The sequence below is a fragment of the Eurypyga helias genome, unplaced genomic scaffold (assembly GCF_000690775.1).
Source record: "Eurypyga helias isolate BGI_N326 unplaced genomic scaffold, ASM69077v1 scaffold36029, whole genome shotgun sequence".
Taxonomy (NCBI): domain Eukaryota; kingdom Metazoa; phylum Chordata; class Aves; order Eurypygiformes; family Eurypygidae; genus Eurypyga; species Eurypyga helias.
Window position 1 is genome coordinate 1 of NW_010272060.1, and position 22,998 is coordinate 22,998.

General features: G+C 42.6%; 1 protein-coding gene across 1 annotated transcript in view; it reads left to right on the forward strand.

The window, feature by feature from the left end:
* Positions 1 to 163: 163 nt before the first annotated feature.
* The window catches only part of WNT7A (wingless-type MMTV integration site family, member 7A), a 33,917-nt gene continuing 11,082 nt past the window's right edge, over positions 164 to 22,998 (forward strand). The window contains exons 1-2 of the mRNA XM_010159017.1: positions 164 to 384; positions 11,631 to 11,902. Of these exons, the coding sequence (XP_010157319.1) occupies positions 288 to 384; positions 11,631 to 11,902 (369 nt within the window). The 5' untranslated portion in view covers positions 164 to 287. The remainder of the gene's footprint in view (positions 385 to 11,630; positions 11,903 to 22,998) is intronic.

Below are 22,998 nucleotides of genomic sequence, written 5' to 3' on the forward strand. Positions count from 1 at the left end.
CGGGGAGAGCGAGAGGGAAGCGTCGGGCAGGGAAGGCGGCTGTTTCCTGGGGACACCTGCCAAAGCCGGGCCCTGCAGCGTGGGAAGGTGGTGGGGTGCTGCATCTGTCTGCGGGACGAGCCTTCCTCCAGCCACCCTTGGTGTCTTCTCGTTGCAGGGGTTTTTCCTCTGTGGTGGCCCTGGGAGCCAGCATCATCTGTAACAAGATCCCGGGTCTGGCCCCCCGGCAGCGGGCGATCTGCCAGAGCAGGCCGGACGCTATTATCGTCATCGGGGAAGGGTCCCAGATGGGCATCAACGAGTGCCAGTTCCAGTTTCGCAACGGGCGCTGGAACTGCTCTGCCCTGGGAGAGAGGACTGTCTTCGGGAAGGAGCTGAAAGTGGGTACGTTGCCGCTCTGCTCGCTCCTGGCTGGCTCCCACTGGCGGGACGAAAGCGGCGCACGCGGGGAATGTCAGGGGCAGAGCTGTTGGCGCTGGGAAAGACCAGCTAGCTCACACAGCCTGTGCCAGCCAGGGCCGGACCGCTGCCTTCAGCAGGCCCACCTGGGCGCTGCGGCTGTTGTCACCTGCCCGACTGACATCAGTGTGCCCTTTCAGCAGGGTCCCTGCCGCGGCCCGTGCCTGCTGCTCATGAGAACACTTCCACAGGTGTTAGTGTCCACCCCAGTATGTCACTGCCCGGCTCTTTCAAGTCCTTTGCGAAAGATTTTTCCATTTGTGCGCACAGGACAGCGGCCTTCGTCGCGTCCTTGAGGATGGGAAAAAGGTGGGTGGTTCTGGTTCAAGGTAGTCATCAGAGGCTGAATGCTGAGCGGGGTTAGAGTGACACTTCTGGGGAGCAGGCACCTCACCAGTGATACTGGACCGATGTTTCTGCCTGTTGGGACTGAGGTCCAGCAATTGGTGTCATTACGTGAGATTTCCACCACATGAAATTGTTATGCTATAACAACTACATCTAGTGCGATCTCTCACCAGAAAGAATGGGTGTGTTCCACTTTGCGATGTCGGGGCATTTACAAAAACTTTTCCAATCAACAGGCAGAAGATCCCATTTCCAGTTTCCCCCTTTTTTTTTTTCTTAGTTATTGCAACAGTACAAAATACTTCAAAATTCTTAACTGAAACAGCCGCAATAATGACAAACACAAATACCTGAGGCAACAGGGCTGAGGTAAAAACTCTCATACCCCTGTACTGCAAAACACCTAGTAGTAGAGCTTAATCAACATTTGCTGAGTGAGCACTTAAAATACAAAGAGCATGGAAAAAACTCTTTTCTGAATACAGTTACAGCCATTTTTAGAGCCTACACTGAAAGCTAATCACTCACAGTATGGCATTCTGTGTCTAGAAGTTGAAGTTGGGATCTATTGTTTCCAGCCTTGAGGTCTTTCTACCTCCTCCCCATCTAAAAAGTAGGGACAAAACCCAAGGATACCACTCAAATGACGCTTAGAGTGGTAGAAAATATGGGTGTTTCATGAGAATGGCAGAAGCAACTGAGGGCAGAGGCTAGAAGTGCCCCGAGCAATGGTACAGCAGCTGTGCCCTGGCTTTTAGCTTACTGGGGAAACCACCTGGACTGGACCAGCTCCAGGCACCGTTTAGTCATGTATGGACACTGGCAGGATACGGGTCTAGTACTTTGAACCTTTCTCATGAAATGCAGAGACACAGCCTTGCCACTCTGCTCTTGAACTCCCGGGAACACCTGGCATAAAGTGAACATATGTTTAACCACATGTGTGCACACTGACACGCGTGTTTTCCAAAATTTAGGGATGTTTAAGGAAAGCACAGAAAGAGAACAGGATGACTAAATTTGAAAGCCCCATGTGAGTTACTGATCTTTCAACACCTTTGATAATCAGAGTGAGTCAAGCAGGGAATGTAAAATCCACCCTGTGTGACCTCGTGAAACATCTGAAAATGGATCATTTATTCAGATTAGCTCACTGTTTCTATTCCGTGAGCTGAGCTCTTCCTGTCAGTGATCCATGCAAGTGTTTGCCACTTACGACAGTGAGGAGCCCGTTTGGATGGCTGACAGGTTTGGGCTCATTTAGTCTAAGAGTAACATTTCCTTAAACAGAAAATGTGAGGATTTTTTTCCTTCTCCAACAAATCATAAAACTGTGGAGTTGTTGTGGTCTGTTGCATAAACATGCACTCAGTTCCTTCCCCCCCCCCCTCGAATTATTTAGCTAGTGGGTTATATTTAGGTCCTTTTAAAGAAAGTCAATATTAAAGGAAGTAGACTTTGATCTGTCTTTGAGGTGATAACTCTTAATACGTTCTATCTATGCATTACAAGGCTAAGATGGATAGGGCAAATTCATTGTTGGTTTCGGAACTCAGTCTAGTGTTGAATGGCATCCAAATTATAAAACTTGTTTAAAGAATAAGCAGAACCTTCACATTTGAACAGGTTATACCTTAACGTTTGAAAATAAACTTTGATAAAAATCACACAGGTTTGAAATCTGCAATGGTGAATTTTACACACACACAAGATGTGCGTGGCATCTCACGGAAGTACCTTCAAACACCATGAAATATTATAATGCAACTACTCCTGTTCAGGTTGTCTCCTTGCTCTTCTTCATCTTCACCACCAGCATGTATAGAAACCTAGAATGTCTGACACAGCTCATCTTTCTATGACCATAAGGAAAAGGCGTTTCTCACTCTTTGCCTAAGATCTCTGTGGTGGGGTGTGCTCTAGGTTACCATTCAGAGAAATAGAGGCTAATGTTGCATTCTGGTGAAAAAGGTTAAAACCTATGTGCCACACAGCTGTAAATTGAATTTGGTCCCTGCAAACAGGAGGAGATCGGGCTTGTGTGCCCTACCCTAAACAGGAAAGAGAGGGAGACGTGTGACATGCAGGACCATGCACCCTGTAGGACGTATTTTAAGGTTACTGTACACGAGAACAATTCAGGTTAACATTAGGGAAAAGAGACTGAACCCTTGTAGCTTTTTTAATTAACAGCAGCAGCTCTAGATTCTCAGTCCTGTGACATGGCATGTACTACAAGATGCTGTTCAAACACTAGTACCTTTTACAGCATTCAAGGACTGATTATATTTCTTGGCCAATTGCATCTTGATAGTTATTACCTCGGAAGTACGCAGGGCACCTTTGTCTTGCCACTTGTAATAAAGTCAGTGGGCCACACATGACCTCATTCCGCTTTCTCTATTAGAGGGCTTCGCTCTGCCTCTGGAGTGGCACTGATGTACTTGCTCTATGATTAGGATATGACTTCAGAATGACAGTAATGCTGCTTGCCTTGTCACTGCACTGCTGAACGCGTGCAGCGAGCAAAGTCTAATATCAATTTGGGAGGATGTGCTTAAGTAACTCTTATGCTAATAGGATTTGCATGTGTTACTCCATACAAATAAGTTCCCTTGGATACCGCGGATTCTTGTGAGCTATTTCCCAACCCATGATTTTGATGGCACACCAAGCTAAACCTCTTCACAACCAAGTTTCATTGCTTTCACCTTTACTGGGTAATCTGTTTTATGAATGTTTTATTGGTAGTTTAAGTTCATTATTTAAATTCTCTTGTCGACACTTCAGGGTGATTCAGGAGACCTGAGTTCTCCTCGTGGCTCTGCCGTTGTGTGGCTGAGGGATGCTGGCACTCTCCTCCTCTGTGCTTCTCTTTTCCTATTTTTAAAATGGCAACAGGGACACACTTTGAAGTCTGTAGGATGAAAGCATCAAACAAAACTTTCCTGTTCTAATCTGTAGCATGTGTGTATCTGCTTTTTAACAAATTCCCTATAATCTGCCTTGCAGTGCTAAATTAGTTGTAGAGTTATAGTTAGCAACCATTTAAATTCACCCATGTTTCATACGGTGTATTTCTCACCACAGACTGGGGTTTCCAGCTCATTATAGCATGCTTCCAACCAGCACACAGCATATACTCTCCGTTTCTTGTGTCATTTTATCTAGTTTGTCCTTCAAAAGAGAGATTCCTCCTTACTGACACACTGGATATCTTATCGTGACAGCTGGTGACAGTAGTGCCAATAACATGAAGAGAAAGAGCAGAGTAAAAGTGACATCAGTTTACTGCAGCTGAGGACTCGGTCCAATTCCGACGGGAAATTGTAAAGTTGCAATCAAGATCAACACAAGGATTTATTTTTTGTTCTAGACAATTCTATAGATACTTTATTAATAATGTACAGTCACAAAAAGAATTTTTAGAACAACCATGGAGATGACGCAATGCTGCGATTGTGGACACTTAAAACCAAACAGATTTGTCAGCAGCTCTGTTCCTGAAGAAAGCCACAAACAAAACCAAGGTTTTTAAGCAGGATAGGCCAAAAGACTCCTGCCCACCTCTCTTCAGGTGAAATGTGGTTCAAGCCTAAACATCTGAGCAACTGGAGATGCCTTTGACAGGATCTGCAAATCAGATTTGTGCTCTGATGGATCACAGCAAGAGCAGGTGCAATGGCGAAGGCTTTTGGTCAGGTGGCTGAGTATCCCCTTTTGCAGCGTGCAACCTTGTGAACAGGTAGTTAGCAGTCACTTTGCTGTTTGTGATAATCGCAAGCCAAGAAGTAAGGATCTTGCATAATTGCCTTAGGATATGCATGCGTTTCACGGTAACTAGAGGACAGCAGCATATCGGCATCACCGGGCGAAGACACTGAGCTATGCCCTCGTGTTATAACTGAGCAGCCGTGCTGCTGTTTGATGAGACTTCCAAGTGAAAATAATACAGACTGTTTGCGTCTCTACAAAGTGACACAGCAAAGTGGAAGCTCGTTTCAGTGCAGATCCGTGTAAAGGAAGGCACTACATACCGCCTTGAAGAAGCTGTCATGGACCCTGCGTGGGAGAGGCAGGAGGGGATCAGCCGAGAGCTGTGAAGACATGCGGTGGTCCCCAAACAGCATTACAGCAAAACTGGTTTCAACCAACTTTTCATCCTGGTCTTACTAAAATCCACCAATTCCTTGTTTCTTTTACACTGAAAGACTTTTTGGTATAATCACCTTGATACCTTCATCCACCTGACGTTACTCCTGTGAGTAAGGAAAGCTGAAGTCAAAACAGCTACATGGGACCGTTACAGATGCACCCAGATGTGCCCATGAAAACAAGAGAGGCTGTTAGCTTTCCTTTATACAGTTGTACCTTGTTAGCTCTTCACTGCTCACAAGACTGAACGTGGCAGTGATTTATTTTCCATATAGTAAAATGGACTTTTCTTCTACAGCCTGCAGCATAAAGGAAGAGGGGACGTCCCCACTCTTGCCTATTGAAACAAATGACAACTAGCCTACAAGCCAGACTCAAACTAGCGTGTGCAGGAGCCATCAGGAACCATTCTCAGGAGCAAATCTAGCTCATTCTCCTATGCGGTCTGGTAGAGTTGAAAGAAAAATAATACAGTAAAACTTAATTTTGTTGCTGTGTTACAGAGGAACACTTCTGAAAACATCTCGGTACAGGTGTGTTCAAGGAAGAATTTAATCTTCAATTGTTTTCTAGAGCCTTTTGATTTTAAATACTGTTATAGTCTGTTGTGTCAGGTTTTAAAGTCTGATTCTTTGAATTACAAAATAACAGACCAAGTATAAAACCACATGAAAACGCCTGCTATTTTCATATTGCATGCAACATTACCCGCACAAGCCTGTGAGCAACTAGGTCCTAAGTGCTGCTGCACGATTCAGTGTGGTCAATATTTAGAGGAAAGATTGAGAAATACTGTTTTCTGAAGCAGTGATGTTACAAAACTCCTGAGCTATATAGGAAAGAAGTATTATTGTAATTATCAGGAGTCATGCAGGGTCAGGATTTGCATTTCTGTTCTAAGTTTCCAGTACTTACAACCAGTTTTTAATGTCAGTATCTTGCATGAGAATATTTATTCGCAGGCAAATCAGAGGCCAGGCTGAAATATGGCCTGAACATCCAAAGCCCAGCATGCCGCTTTATGCCAAAAAGTCAATCTTTCTCAGCAGGGACTGTCACAATAAGATAAAACATTGCCCCAAGGTCACTGCAGTTGGAATTCCCATGAGAAGGTTTTCATACCTGCCTTCAGATGTGTCTTGTGAGTACATGTTTCAGAGAAACAAAAAGATTACATTTCACGAGAAAGGTAGAAGAGCTACCTCCTATCGCGGGGCACGTGGGGTTTTCTGCAGTAAGGCTGTGATGTGGAGGGATAGGGGCCGTCTGAAAAGGGGGAACTTTTAACTCCAAAATACTGGCTGTGATTTTTGTAATGCACGTTATCTTGAGGTGTAACTTCATAAGTTTAAAGAGAGTATTTTCAAAAATGTTCAGTATACCTGGAGTGTTTTCTCTGCAAGAATTTCATGTGCTGGGCAAACAGACTTTAGCTTGTGAAAGTGGGCAGTGACTAAACCCCCAAAGTCTCAAATGCCTCTTAGAGCACCTCCACTTAGATTTATTGGTACTTATCTTTGCAAAGAACATGCTGCCGATTTATAGGGAACTGTCTTTTTAGTTTCAAGTCAGTACAATATTTTAAGGCACCAAACCCCTCAAAACTTTGAACCATTACAGAAGGGGGAAGAAAAATAGGAGGGGGATACGTCAGTGATTTTTTAAGCTACCATTTTTGCTAATCACACACGCCAGGTTAAAGAAAGATAAAAATAAAAAAACCTGCAAGACCATACAGAGTCTACCAAGAAAGGAGGAGGCACACCCCAAAGTAGGCAGGGAATGAGTTCTGTTCTTCGTTTTTCCTAGCTATGAGTTATGACCTCTATAGAGAGATGTGAAGTAATGTTAGCTATGGCACATAATTGGCAAGGTACGTTGTATTTTCCATCTTTATATGTTCGCAATCATATTTCAGTTTATGTCACTGCAGATAACTCCCTCTCTGACCCTTTGACTTTAAATAGCAGAAAATACAACCCATGTTTTCCAGTGAGATAAATAGAAATTTGTCTTTTTTATTTCACAGCTTAGTCAATTTACGAGGGGGACTGACAGGGCGGGCCAAGCTATTAAGAAACATACTTAGATCCTGAGAGGTGAACTGCTGAGCACCTACTGACTTCCTATAAGTAAATCTACTCTGTATCTTGCAGGCTTGGGTCCTGTTGCCCATGCAACATCAAGCTATTGTGCTTCTTTTTAAAACTGTGTTCTCATTTCTAATCTTTGAATGAAGCTCTTTAAAAGCCCTTCAAATTTTAAGATTAAACTTAGAAAAAAATGTTAGCTAAGTTAAAACCAGAATGCAGACCACTCTTCGCAGCTGATACACAGGCCACTTGCTGATCAGCCAAAGACCGGAACCATGAACATTTATATACAAGAGCAAAGATAGGCACGTGAGTGTTCGCAGGATTAATGCTCCAAGGTACACATGAGTTGTATGTAAGTATGCCCAGTGTTAGGAGAGGCACCTGTGCCGGTAATATTTATGTTTTCACTTACTTGTATAATCTTGGTGCTTCCCCTTATGCCATCTGACAGCCTGTGGTGGTGGCTGACTGTGCAGACCTGAGACAAAGTTAAAGACAGCTTGGGATTGTCACATGCTACCCAGGGAAGGGTCTGGAGACAGGACCTTCATGCCTTGGAGGATGATTTGCATCGACAGAGTGGAGCTGCAGAAATGCTGGAAGTCATGGATGCCAAGCTATCTGCCAGCAAAGCTAATGGAGCTGCAAAACGCTGCATACCTTATTTCAGTCCAGGAAAAAACATTGAGCCGGGAGACGTTTGTCTGACACCTGAGGAGAAGCCTTTGTGTTCATACAGCACTGAAGGACTGTTTAGACTGCCCCAGGTCTGGACGGAGGGGGCAGAACCAGGCAGACGTCAATGCCGACACCCCACTTCCAGGCCAAGTGCTGATGGGTGGCACGTCAGGAGCAGGGGGTGTTTTTCCCACTCCCACCAGCATATTTGCACTGAGCCTGAACATCACTTGGGGTATGACAGTGGTTTTACCTGGAAATTACGTCTGTTGGATCACTGACCTTGTAAATCACTAGAACAATCTCCGAAAGACTGCCAGATCCTTTGCTGAATGCTGGGACTTCAGCTCTGGTGTGTGTTTAGCCTTTGCTTATTTGAGCCAATGAGAAGAACCTGTCGTTTAGGAGCTGAAAGGATGGCTTACAATTCTTTTACACATATAGCTAACCCTGCACCTTTCTCTGCAACTCCTGTAGGTCTCAGGCAGCTGTCATTCTTTCTTTTGCCAGTTTATTCATCACAAGTGGTTTTATGTGCACCCTCACAAGTCACTGGCTGGAAAAACCTCCACAAAGGCCTCTTAAGTTGACCTAGCATCTGGGATCGTGATTTGCACCAATCGTCCCAAAAAGATTAACTTATTAGTTCATTATGTGCATTTTAAATGAAAATTTTACTTTTATTTTTCAAATATTAAAAAAAAAAATCATAGATTTAAGTCCAATTGCATTTTAAGGATGGATTCAGTGGGAATTGACTGTGAGAAGATTTAATTCCTACATGTCCACCCAATGCATCTAGTGAATGGGTCAGAAAATTGTTCAAGAGACAGTTTGCTCATGCCAATGAGCAGGTTTCATTTAAACTCCCCAAAAGGTCTTTTCTGATCCCACTGCTGAAAACATAGCAGTTTACTCTTCCAGCTACTGTCTGTCTTTCTAGCCATCTGGAGAAGGTAATGACCGCAGATAAGGGTTTTCCACACTCTCTCAGTTACACAGAAGAGCGAAACCCTTGATGTTACCATTGGCCTACTGACAATCTGTTTTTGCTAGGAAAGAAATGTTTTGCTTATTCTGGTCATTAACCATGGTGGGCTCTGTCTCTCACACGGTGTGATGCATTCCAGTTCTGTTCTTTCCTTACCTTATATTTTGTACCCTATCTCCCACTTAGCTATTTCTCTGTCTTCCTGAACCAAAAGTGCTGTTACCACCTATGAAGTATTTTGTGATGCTACAGTGACCTACACATACAGCTTAAAGTAGATACAAGAGACTCAGTAGTGTGTTGATATCAGAGCCTGACCTGTTACTAATGCCAAGATCCTGAATTTTTTACTACTAAATTTTCAGAGGGAAAATAAGGCACAGGTCTAAGTCGGCAGTCAGATGGACATGAAGAGTGTAGTCTGTCGATTACACTCTTCGGTGTCTAAAGCACTGTCAGAGAAGAGGGTCAAAATGAATGAAGCTTACCCCTGGCCTGTATGCTGACATTTCTACGTGCCAGACAAGGGTAACGAAGCTTAAAAAAGTGAATCATTTATGGAGAACAGGGACAGTTTGGTGTGGACATGACAAGCCTCTGCCACTTTATCAATAACTGCACAAGTGCCAAGGTACTTCCTATCTGGATCAATTCCTCCAGACACTTACTTTGTTTACCTTGTAATGTTAACTCCTAGTTTCATAAAGCTGCTAAACTTCCTCCCCTCCCGCAAAAAAGACAAACTTAGTTATAAAATAACTTAATTCGTGTAACGTATTTTACGATCAAGCTTGACATTGGATTTTGAATCTGCTTGTGCTAGTTTTATACCCTCTGCATTGCATTTTGTTCCCCTCTAAGAAGCAAAAGAGCTGCCTAGTCTTTACAGTGTGGAATGTGTCAGATTAAATGAACTCCCAGTGGTTTTTTTATTCTAGATCTTGAAAACAACTTGTGCTAGATCAGAAAACATCCAACCAAAGGTTAAAAAGAACCAGATGCAAATTTTAACTCCAAACATTGTTTTAGTTCTGTCCCATTTTTCCTGCATCATGAAACAGAAATCTGGTGTAATGCATTGGTCCCCTTGGAGCAGAGAACTTTGGACTTCTTAGTGTACCTTCCCCTGTTTCTCAGTGCATTTTTCATGATGTTGTACTTAAAGTAGTGATGATGCTGTTGGGGATAAACTGGAGGAGGAACTAGAAAAGTGCCCTGGCTGATCCTTGTGCATTCACTGTGGACTGGGACCCCGCTTTCACCTGTCTCCTCTGGTCTCCCCATGGGCCACACAGAGGCATTGAGTGCACAACTCCAAATGCACCTAAACCCTGGCATTTCTAGCCAGCATTCAGATTTTCATAAAAAGCCATAAGTTCTAGAAAGACTCATCCAAAAAAGTCCACAGTTGTAACAATTCAACATTTTATGATTTTTCATTTTTTAAATGAGGGAAAACAAGAAATTTCCAAGTTCCTCAATAAACACAGTGCATAGCAGTATCAATGGGAATATTGCCTATGTTAATAAAAGGGCACGAATTTGCCTATTAACAGAGTTTGATTATGTCATCTTGTTTTCCGTTTTACTTCCGTGCCATAAGGAAGTGAATATTTTTCATTAAATGAACCATTTAGTGATGAGTACGGAAGTCTAGATCATACATGTGAAAGGGATGTAGCAGAAAATGCAGTACTTGTAAGATTTGCTTCCCAAGTGATGATTTTTTTTTTGAAATCCAGGAAAACCCAGAAATGTACTTGCTTCATGTATAATAAACTATTGCCAGCAGTTGAGGTCTGCCAGAACTCAACTGGCAAGTGTTTGGAGAAGGGAAGCTGATCTTCCCATCTGCCCTCTCCTAATTAAGAGCCTGATTCTGATCCTGTTAATGCAAGGGTAGATTTTGCCATTGGAGAAATAAGAGTAGGGCCAAGTTCTTGGTCTGGGAGATCCAAGAATTTTTAAAGGGCTGTTTGATATACATGGGCAACCTCTGCAAACCTCCATATGTTTTGAAGAGTCCCACTCTCAGCAGAAATGGTTCCAAAGGCCTTGCAGATGTATAAGATCCACACATGGGGAATCCACACACCAGTATGCAAGAAAGCTTCAAGAAGATAAATTAAATAATAGATTTAAAGAGATAATCTCCCAAACAATCAGAAGCCTGTCATTATAGCCTTATTGCACAAAATAATATTGGCTTAACTATTTCCTCACAGCCCCCTGGTGAGTCTGTGACTTCGTCTTGCTTTTGCCATGATACCTACAACAGGGCAGGATGTTTTTTTCCTCCATCCTGTGTGAAATTTTGATATTAAAGTCAAACCTTTCACTGAGTTTGCCCAAATGTTCTTGTTGGAAACTTTGTGACACCTGCATTGTGAAAAAATGTTCCAATTCAGCTATAATATTTTCAGAACGAGATTTTTAACAGAGGTTGTTTTCCTGTAAAAATATCTCTTAGTGTAGAATTAAATTTCTAAATAAAATCCTGTTTCTGAGCTGATTTTTTAAAGATGAATATAGCTATTTTAGCAATTTCACTCCCAGTTTCACCTATTTTACTTTTTTCTTTCTTTTTGAGCTAGAGCATTTGCCACCCTGCCCTTTTGCTATAAAAAGTTGAGTTTGACTACTTCTAATACCATCTGGAAATACATATATGAAGTTGCCTAAATAATACTTTATCTCCTACTACCTCATGGAGAGCTAACATTTTAGAGAGTGAGCATCCACAAAAATCAATATTTAGAAGAATAGAGACCTGCTTATGTCTGCAGATTCGCAGCGCTTCTAATAATAGCCTTCTGATGTTTGCATCGCAGGAACTTGCCTATCTTTTTCTATGTACTGTCACCATGTCGCATCATGTATTTATGGTACGGTTTTCATTTCAGGTAGCAGAGAAGCAGCATTCACATATGCCATTATTGCTGCTGGAGTAGCACATGCAATCACAGCTGCCTGTACACAGGGCAACCTGAGTGACTGTGGATGTGACAAAGAGAAACAAGGACAGTACCATAAGGAGGAAGGATGGAAATGGGGAGGCTGCTCTGCTGACATCAGATATGGAATAGGATTTGCCAAAGTGTTTGTGGATGCCCGAGAGATTAAGCAAAACGCAAGGACGCTCATGAACCTGCACAACAATGAGGCCGGGCGGAAGGTAAGTAGCTCTGCTCTGCACCGGACGTGGCCACCTCCAGCCTGGTGTTGGGACAGGGTTGGGTCACGTACAGTGCATGAGAACGAGAGCACACTGCAATGCTCACCTCTTTTACAGTAGACAAGTAGGCACCTTTGCAAGTTACACAAGCGTGTTGGACCATCTGCCCATCAAATATTTGTCTAAATGTTACTCTTTGCAGTTGTAAAAAGAAGAAAAGCAAACAAACATTTTATCTCAAAAGTCAAATGGTGCTTACGATAAAAAGCTTGCTTGCTACTGTGTGGGTGAATGGGATTCTCGTCAGGTTCAGACATGAACTTCTCACTCGTTTGAAAAGGGATCATTTTCACCAACAGTTTAAACCTTTCTCTTTGTGTGAGGACTGTCGCTGCAAGGAGAAAAATACTTCAGCAGAAAGGCCACAGGCTGACTCACTGTTACACCATTACATGGATTTGGCTTATCGTTTTGCACAGCAAGGTTCCCCAGTCTTTAGGACCAGGCAGTTGAAAATCAGCTACCACAGAACCAGCGCTCAGGATTACAGGAATTCAGCAGCTTCCAACACATTTCCCAGGGTTCCTGGGCATGACTGCCCCGGATCTGCTGCCTTGGTCCTTTGCTGCACTTGGCCAGTTTTCTGGTTGTCGATGGCAGCCGTTGTGGAGGCAAGGCCTGGCCTGCTCTCTGTGCCTCAGGCCTCTGCAGGTCAGGCGCTTGCCGGCATGCCTCAGAGCCGTCTCGGTGGTGGAGATGGCTGTGACTGACACCACCCAGGGCTGTCTGTGTGCTCCCCACACAGCCGTGAGCAGGTGCAGTCCAGCGATGCTCTCCGTACGGCAGTTACTGTTCTGCTGATCGCAGCTTACAGAAGGAATGTAAATCCTCTGCTTCCTCAGCACTCTGTTTTGCCTTCTTCACTGTGTGCACTCCCGTGCACTAGTACTGATTTTAGCATTATGCTAGTGTGACTTAGAAGCAAATGGGAGAAGGAAGTTAGGAACAGCAGTTAATTTGTGGATACTGTTTTTCTCGTGGCAATTACCTGTAGACTCTGAGATATTTCCACTTACGCTGGAGCCAAGCAGATGGCATTGAAGAAAAGTTATTTCCACCTCAAACAAAAGCCTAATTTTTATCTAATGCTACTGTAGTAGTTCTATAGGTCAGATTGTAGTTTTAACTCGGCCTAGTATCCCAAATACCCATGGCTGGCTCTCTAGTGCAAACACGGTACTTCAAAACACTAGCAAAATTAACACTGAATTCTGAGAATAACTCAAGGATTAACTATTAATATTTGCTAACCAAATGATCTGAGTTTCAGTATCTTGTACTTGGCTTCTGGTAGCATGAAGGCACATACTGAAAAGCCTGCTAAAACACCAAGGCTGCAGTCTGCTCTGCTATACAAGCACAGATCCACTGAAATAAAAAATAGCAGAGGAGCTTCACCTTTCTGGGAAAGCTACTTGCTTGAAAGGCCTGCTTTTATTCAATAGGTGCTGGCAGTAAAAGATTCCCAAGAAACGATACATCAGCCTATAAAGGTCTGCAAGCATAGATGGAACTGGCTACTGTCTTAGAAAATTGTTTCAATTACAAAGCTCAAAGATATAGACAAAAAAGAAGTTGCATTTCTTGGATCTGTTGTCACCCAGATATGGACTGAGGGTAAAGGAGGAGGGATACTGGTCCTGCAGCTGGCCTGTGGGAATGCAAAGCATTCATCAGCTTCCCCTTGAGGACCTGAACTCCTTGTGTTTCTCAGCTATATACACATAATTTGCTGTCCTAAAAGATTATGCCTGGAAGATTCAGCTCTATGCATTGTTATCTGGGAGAACAGTGGTGCATCCTATCTCTGGCGATCGGCCATTTCTCCAGCAGGCTCAGGAATTACTCTGATCTAGAGATATTTCTACGCTTCTTCCTGCACCCCTTACAGAGCAAAATTACTGATCTTTGTTCGAACAAATCTCTGAAATCTTTAGGGGAAAGAAAGAGTAACATGGCTGAGGAGAGGCATGTTGTTCCACCATCCTGTAGAGAATGAGTAAATGATGTTTTTGCTAGAAAGATTCCTTTTGGGCTTCACTCTTTTGTGAAAGTTCACAGTATTTAAAGACAAATGGCAGAGGGAGGCCATTATGGGTATTTGGCAACCTAGACCTCTCACAACCTAACCCTTTCACAACAAAGCCTGTCTTGTTTTGAGGAGGTACTCTTCCTTTTGGAGCAGCATGGATCTTATCAGCCTCCACATGACCTATTCGTGGTGGCTTTCCTCTGGGCTACAAATTCTTCTCTAGTTTTACTCATCCATGGCTAGGTTTTTGAGGATATTTGTACACCTAGGAGACAGACTGGCACCGACTGGGCTTCCAAAAATAAACCCAATGTTCAATTCTTATTGATCTGTTATCTCCACCTGTAGGAATGGCTGTGCTGTTCCAAAGCCAGTCCCCTCTATGTCTGTGGTCTTGCAATGTGAAACTACACCGTGTGCTGTGCCCACTCCCCCAAGTGCTCACGCATGATCTGTGAAAAGGTCCTTCTTTAGGATGACACCAGCTAAAGGTAATTCAGAATGCACTCTAGTAAATCATACATACATTATTACCTAGTTGTCTTCTTAAGAACCACTAGTAAATCAATCTGTGCCATCTTGGTGAGCAAGAGGTGTGACTTCACACTGTAGTAGGCAGGCCCGCTGGGCTTACCAGGGAAACAGAGCACAAGTAGGGCTGCCTGATATAAGCCAACAGAGGACCACCAGGATAAGCCTGATCCAGACTTTTTGGAGATCTCATTTCAAGACCTTCCACCTTCTCATAGTTTTACCTAGGCAGATGTCTCTTTGCTGGCTGAGGTGCCAACCTACTGAATACATGGCTCTGTCAGGGCATTAATACGAGCATCTGTCAGCTCTTTCTAGAAGCAAATAAAAATTGTCTGAGTAAAATTAAGTCATTTTAGAGGTCAGAGGTGGAAAATATCCATGTTGATATTCCCTCTCCTCAACAGCCTTGCTAGTGCAATTCTTGACATATACTTGTGTGCACACCCGTGATGCAGTGCATCCCACCTGAGATCAGCATGTGTGAAATGTCTCTGTTTCCAGCTGCTTGCACGCTCCAAACCAAAGCCAGCGAGGCCAACGGCTCCTGCAGAATAAGCACTCATGATGCCTCCACTGCTGGGGTGGAGCGGGTAGCAGGTTGCCATACTGTTAAAAGACAGGGCTAACTCTCTGTTTCTCTCTTAGTCTTGGTGACAAACCACAAGGATTCAGTTCTGTAGCACATAGGCACAACTTCAAAGTTCCTAGGCTACTTGCAGGGGAAGGGACAGAGTTCAAAACAGGGCTCACATACACCCTACAAAACTGGCCCTGAGCAGCCCAAGAAGCTTCACATCATTTGTCAAAACTTTTGGAGAGCAGCTATTTCTGACCTTCAGAAAGAGAGTGTAGGGTGTTTTTCCTCTTTGAATTAGTATTTCCTGAAATGCTGATTCACTGCAGGAAGAAGCAAGCAGTACAAGGAGAACAGAAGGAGAATTCTTAACAGCTGGGTCAGAAAAGAGAGATAAAGCTTGAATTAATTTAAAGGCATAATCCTGATCTGCCCTGCAAACTTCAGTGTCGGGGGTTATAATTGTAAGACTGAATTGTCTGTTAGCAAATTTGTCTTCTCAAATACAAGGTTAATTAAATTAAGTAACACAGTAATGTATGCATGAGAGATAGTTATGCTCCAGGAAATAAAAATGTTATTCTCCAAGTTATCTTGCTAAAGAATAGCAAAGTAGGTACTGAAATGTTCTACATATTTTGGCTGTAAACCTTCCAGTTTGACAGCATGGCAAGGTACATGACTAGATTGCTCTCTCCTCTCTTTTTCCCTGTGACATTGAAATTCCACGAATGGCATCTTGCATCAGCGTTACATCATATTAAGTATAATGTGATATTATGAGTCACTGTTATAAATCATGGGCACAGGCTGCATTAGGAGGTTTTTGCAATTCAAGAGCACATCAAGGTGGATTTTTATTCAGTGTTTCTCTTTGGAGGCATACCTAGGTGCACTAACTTTGCAGTGTGTCTTCATCCTCTGAATCAGTAGCAATTCAGTTTTCCCTTTCAGCTCTAAAGCTCAGAGAAGTGCAGTACGTGACTAACAGGGTTGCTGCAAATATCAAGCAGATCTAGCAGAAATCAGAAGGTGTTTCTGAAGTGGATCATGCGATGATCATAATAGACTGAGGTAATGTTGAAGTGAAACACCAGTGTTTGGAAAGCATGGAGTTCAGGACTTCTCCCAAGCCATTCTGTAAAGCCTTCACTTAGGATGCTTCACCACCTTTACAGTTATTTCTACTTCATTCAAGATACCTTTAACTTTGTGAATGTAAGTGCTGTGTGTTGCTTTGGCCGAACACTGTGTGCACAGTGTTTTAGGCATTTTTATCTCCACTGCAGTTGTGCCACTGCTCTGACACATTCTCCACTGCGAGGGTCCAAATTCACACGTCTACCCACCTCGTCTGTCAAGGATCTAGGCAGCTACAGTTGAAGTCTGTTAACCTGCCTGACTACAGGAAGCAGCACAGAACACAAGCTCTCGCAGATGAACCACTTGAAAGGTTTTAAGCATTGTTAGAAAAGAGACAAGCCTAATAAAAGGGGCTGCCTAACAATTTAACATTTATAATTTTTCTGAACATCGGCATGGAAATGTAATAGTTCTGCTTGAACTAGGTCTTAAAGCACAGGAAATCATGGCAGTATTCCTGCTTGCACCAGTGGCTCAGTTCAGCTGCCCGCAGTGGAGAGGGAGTGGGCTTGCAGCCCCCCTGAGGTGCCCTGCCCAAGGAAGACCACAACCTTGCCAGGGGACCCCGGCAGTCCTGGGGCTCCTGGTAGCAGCTCTGTTTCCAGAAGACGATCAGGGATGCTGCCTGGCAAGAGCAGTGCTAGCAGGGCCCGTAGTGGAGGCAAAAGATTCCGTCCCACATAGATGCACCAGCTGTAATCTGGCCCTAAACAATCTCTGCACAAAGCACAACTGGTTAATAGTAACCAAACCCATGTCCTTCTGAATTCAGCTGTCTCTCAGCTCCATCAGAAAGAATGTCTCTAATGGCACACGAACACCAGAATAAAGCTCCTCTGTGTCTGGAGCTGCTGAAAATTACCATAGACTCCAGAGAGTCTAGGGGACTAGCTTCGAGCAGAACTGGGTGAGGCTGCCCTGATACTCCTGGCACCAGCAATCAAGTGATATTATAGTATCAGCAGCACAACCACATGTTTCTTCGAGTTCAGAACTTAACAGTGCCCTTGCAATTGCACTTAACATTTTCCAAGAGTTTTTCACTTTTTTTTTGGCACAGACACAGAAATGTTCTTGATTTTTGTATTCAGAAGCTTCTAGTTCTTAATGTTAGGGATGCTCTTTAAATACAGAGCTAAGGAATGATATTCCTCCTTACCGGTAGATACTAACTACTTGTGAAATGATCACAGGTGTGGTACATCGCTGATTTAGAGGGGCTTAAAGTTGGACAATATTTTTCAGTACTAACTTTCTACTTCTAGTTACAAGTTGCTGTGCGGAATCCTGGAAAGAGAAGCATTCCCAGGACTAGTTGTGGTGCTCACTTGCTCAAGAGCTTGCTCATTTATATCCAGCTCCCCGTACTACTCCTTCACTTGTACCTCCATCGTCAACAGATGTGTTGAGCGCCTAAGAGCAAGAAGCACAACGCTTAGCTCTGTGCTGCACCTGCAACACACAAGTGACTGAGCCCTTTCCAAGGTTTCTTGTCTGGCTGATAAGAGATCAGGAACAGGCCTTCAATACGTCCATTCCTGTAGGAAGATGGGGAGCTCAGTCTGTTGGCAAGTAGGTGCCCCGTGTTGATAGTGGCAGTAGCAGTTCTGATTGACTTCAGCTGTAGCTGTTCAGACTCCCCTGACAGATGAGGTGGGTAGACATGTTAATTTGGAGCCTGGCAGTGGAGAATGTGTCAGAGCAGTGGCACAGCTGCAGTGGAGATAAAAATGCCTAAAATACTGTGCACACAATTTTCAGCCAAAGCAACAAGCAGCACTTTAACTCACAAAGCAATAGTAGTCTTAACAAATAAAAAATGCGGCTCCATCGCTGAAATGCCATGTAACAGCTAGAAAATCTGGTGTCGGGTGCGCCAAATATGCCCATGTAGAATGTCCTGGTAGCTGGCTTTCTTAACTAAGCTTTACAATACTTTGCCTAGATTGAATTGGGACGATGGAGAAGGTTTAGAACATTTATACCTGAGGCTTGTGCCTCACTGTGACCAGATGGAATATGTAAAAAACACCTCTGATAAATCTCACTGCCATGGCTGAAGGTACAGGCAAAGAGAAGTAGTTGGTCCACCCACAGACCTGGGTCCAGTCATAACACGTTATCTGAGGTAAACCCAGTCCTGTCCCAGCCTACAGTTCCTGTGATTCACAGCTCCCCTGCTTCCAGCACCTCCCTTCTCCCCGAGCACCCTGGCCTCAAGGCCTGGCACCACAGCTGTAGTTCAATGGAAGTAGGAAAGAAGCATTAGATGCAAGAAAGTCTTTCCTGGAAACGTCATCACCAGAGGTTTGTTGGGAGGCGGCAGGATTACCAGAAAGGCCAAGCATTGCATTTGGAGGAAGTCCAAGTCGCTGAATGGGAAACCTCCCAGTGAGGTTGGTGGGACCACAGGACACAGCTGAGTGCTTCCAAAACCTCATCCCTACTGAGAGTTTGCAGTACACAAGACTGCTGGGCACTTTCCTAGGTGTGAAAAAAAAAACCTAAACCCAACAACCGTTCTGTGCACTCTTAGCTTATTTTAGTTGTAATTGAAAGGATCAAAGTTCTGGTTTATGGCTTTCCTACTTTTTTTTAGATAATAGTCTTAAAACAAGCCCGAACTTGGCAGGCAAGCTCTGTATCTTCTCAACAGCCCAGAGTAAAGATAAAGGGAACATTAATGTTACTCTAAATTATGAGAGGGAATTGGACTGCACAGGAACTGTAATCCGCAAGAATGAATTTTCATTCCACTTGTCCTCCACTTTCAGCTAATCAGAAATTGTGATACATGGGCCTACTTGTATTTTGGCTTTCAACTCCCTCCTATATCTTACGTGGTTGAAAACTGAATTCCTGATTTACACTGAAGATTAGGGAATGATAAATGCTATCACTTACCTACAGTTGCAATTTTAGAGGATTCTGGCATTATGAGCAAAACATGCATTTCATGTATATGATTACTAGAGCTCACAATCTGTCATGTTGCTGACAAAGACAGCTGAGACTGAGGGCCAGGGTCTGTTAATAAATAACAAAGATCTCAAATTCTAAATTTAATATAATGCACCTTTTATAACTGAAATAATCAGATGTTTGCTATAATGATTAATTTGCTCAGCAAAACCAGTGGCTGGGTCACACATTTTTGGACATTTTCTTATTTAATATAATCTTTTCCTTTGGACAGTTAGCGACATTTCCCAGAGGGCATACACTTGTCATTCAGTACTCAGAGGGAAACATCATCCAGATGAAAATAGCTACTGTATATATTGTTTAGCTCTCCCACTGTTTTCAGCACATTGGGATGGGGCCTTTTGTAGAGTCTTCAGCGTCTCTCATGTTGCAGAACAAAAGCTCTCATTTTAAACAAATGTTACTGATTTGAAATGAATGTAGCATTGAATCACAAGGCATAATCACTTCAAAGCGAATACGTGCTATGGTTGGGTGTTTAAAACTTATGCTGATCATGTATTAAAAGTAGGAAAGAGAAAAAACCGTAGTGCCTATTAGCCTTAACTCTGACTTATGAGCATGGCTGGTTTGCCTTGTCTTATTTCTATTAACCTGTGCTTTTTGATGTTTTATTGAGAAATTGAATCAGAATCCAAATTTTTTGTCCTTCATTCCTAAATTTAGGCCTAAGTTGTTGAAAGATTTGCAGAAATAGCTGATGAGCAAAGTTCTGCTTCTCCTGTATTTCTCAGATGACATTTGTCACACTTCAAATTTTGTTTTCCAAACCTAGGACTCGTTTACTTGCATAGAAGTAGACAGTTCCACCTCCATATTGTAGCAAGTTTAGCAAAAAACTACAGAAGACAGGTATTGGTCAAGTTAGCAGGAGACTAATAGTTAGGCCAGGCTATTCACTGAGAACATGTTCAATACACAAACAGGCAGTGTTTGTACTGCACATAAAGTTTGCACTGAACTGTGTTGGAGATCATGCACTGTACAGTCTCATTCATTACATCTCTGACAAAGTATACCCATTCACTATGTAACTCTAGGTTCCCCTGGTTGAACCTCTGCTACCATGCTGTGTCAGTGGCGACTGAAACTGGAATCTTCTGCAGTTACAACCCAAACTTCTGGAGTCTGAGCTGGAAGTATCTTCAGAAGCATTTCCAAGAGCCTTGCAATGATGTGTCAGTAATATACACCCAGTCAGTTGGGCTAAGTAGAGACGTTAAAGATGGAAGTTAAACCAAAGTTTGGTTCAAATGCTTTCTTAGACACTTGATGGCAGAAAGCTCTGAAGTCATGAAGCCCTGAACACTCCCCAGAAGCAATAATTGCTAGCATTTGATGTACAACTGGAATGGTCTTTAATGGAAAGAAGTTCCAGGTATTTTGAAATAAGCAATTAAAAAATCGATTAAATGAAGAACAACGTTTTAGTTGAAGGACACAAACAAGGCCTGTTTTAGTACTGGGAGAATGTAGAATGGATCTATTAAAGGAGAACGGTTTCAGGTAATTGCAGAGAGGATGTTTTGCTCTGCATGCCCAATTAGTGCCAAAAGGCACTAGTATTAATTTGTATTAGAACTGGTTATTGAAATGACCCTGAGACTTCTGGTACTTAAAAGTGGGCTGCATGTAATGGACAACATTTGGTCCTTGGGACAAGCAGAATGAAAGTGTCAGTGTTCACAGACCCTACATCAGATCTAAGCCAAGGTCTACTGCTAGTGCTCTAGCAATAAGTTCTCTTGGTAGCATCAGCTGGTGGCCTACATGAAAGAAACCAGCCTTGCCTTCATTATACTAGATCTTATACTGAATATAAGACCAGATAAAATTATGAGTAGAACCATGTATTCTCTTACAGGGCTATTCCCACATGAGGTTTTAATTGAGTCATAGCACATACTGTTGTCTTTGGGTACATAAGACCTGCAGTCATAAACCACTTAACTATTGAGATGGCACAATAGATTGTGTGTAAATAAAGAAGTTCAATAAGGAGTCAAGAATATGTGTCCAAAAGTCTTGGATTAAAACCTTGGTTAAAAAAAGAAAAGCTTCAGGAAACGTAAACAGTGGAGATGATCTGCATCTTACAGGAGATGTAAGATGTCTGTAAGATGTCTGCAAACATGTCTTACCGGCGGTGGCAAGCTCTTTGTGAATTGCCCAGGACCTAGCACCACTAGCATTCACACTGCCACCTGGGGTATTTACAGGATCTGCATCCTCCCTGTGGTCTTTTATTTCATAGAATTTTCTTCAAAACTCTTTGTCATATTTGGGTGAAATTCCTAAAAAGGTGCAGCAGTTGCCAATGGGGCAAAAGAAGATAGGAAGGCAGAAAGGAAACAGACACCAAGTGAGCATTTAGGTTGGCTTGCTCAGAAGATCAGCCTGAGAATTCTGCCTTGCTATAGTTTGAGCAAATTTAGGCTAAAAGGTGGAATCAAAGACTTAAAATATTTTCCAGAGCATTATAGATTTAGATAACTAAATAAACTATACTAAATAAAACTTTAGCATTAAGATTTTTTTTTTTTTGCAATTCTATTTAACAGAATTATTCTTTATATTAAGGTTCCTCTTAAAGAGTAATTTATAAAGTTATTATCTGATTAAAACACTAAATGTGTGCTGCAGGCATGCATGGTGTCTTTTATTGATGGGTTTATGTACTTGTGAAACTGGTGCTTACAAGCCATTCTTAAAGGCATCATATGACTTTCTGAACTAGAGACCTAGAGGAACTGGTTAACTCTTTATTAAAAACATGAGTCTTGATATCAAGATTTATTCATACATGGCTTATTTTTGGACTTTGCTACTTAACTCATCTGTAAGTAGTAAACAGGTAGATCTATTAAGAAGCTGTAACAGGTCTGTCTGGTCTGGAGGCTGACCTGACCGAGGGGAATTACATGCATCAACATGGTGCACCTTAAAGGCGAATTTCTGTTAATATGTGGTTGCTTACCTGTAAGACAAAAAGATTCAACTATCACTTAAAATACCTGTTAGAATAAAAAGGAGAAAATCTAAGAAGCCAGGTAAGCTAGACAGAAAGCCAAAGAGGTTTGCTTAGACTGCACTAGGCATTATGCATAAAATTAGGAAATTCCACTTTCTTCTGTAAAGGAGGAAATTTTCATTGACAACAGGCCAGGAGATCCTTGTTAAAATTCTTGGCCTGGATACGGGCATGCTGATCTTGGCAGCTGCTAGGCTACAGAGATAGGCTCTGCTGGTAAGATCTTATCTCCAATAAATGGAAGCTATCTGAAAACATGGAAGTGTGGATCTATTGTCCCAACTGCAACTGGAGGGGGAAAACTCTTATGCATAAAACTTAATTTGAAAGCTGTCTTTGTGGAATAATTATCCTCCCAAGAATATTACAATTAACACCAAAATCATGTTACTTTACAATCATGTGAATATTTTGAATTGTAAACACAAAGTGTGTGGAAATATGTTCACAAAACACAATGTGCTATTGTGACCAAGTTTCTGCCTTATGATAACTAAAGTAATCGCATGCTGATTAGCTGGAGGAGTAATGGGAAATTTCTCTTAAAAATGACAGAAATAGCTTTCCCGAGCAGCTGCTGCTTGATGTGCCAGCGTGGCAATATCCCACCCAGGGTACAACCATCCTTAGAATGGTCTTGAAGCCTCTGCTGCAGCCTAGGTCATGTTTTGTCTGCAAAATAGTGTGACTGAAGGGAATGGCATTGAGTCTGAGATCACTCAGGTGCTCTTTCCTGC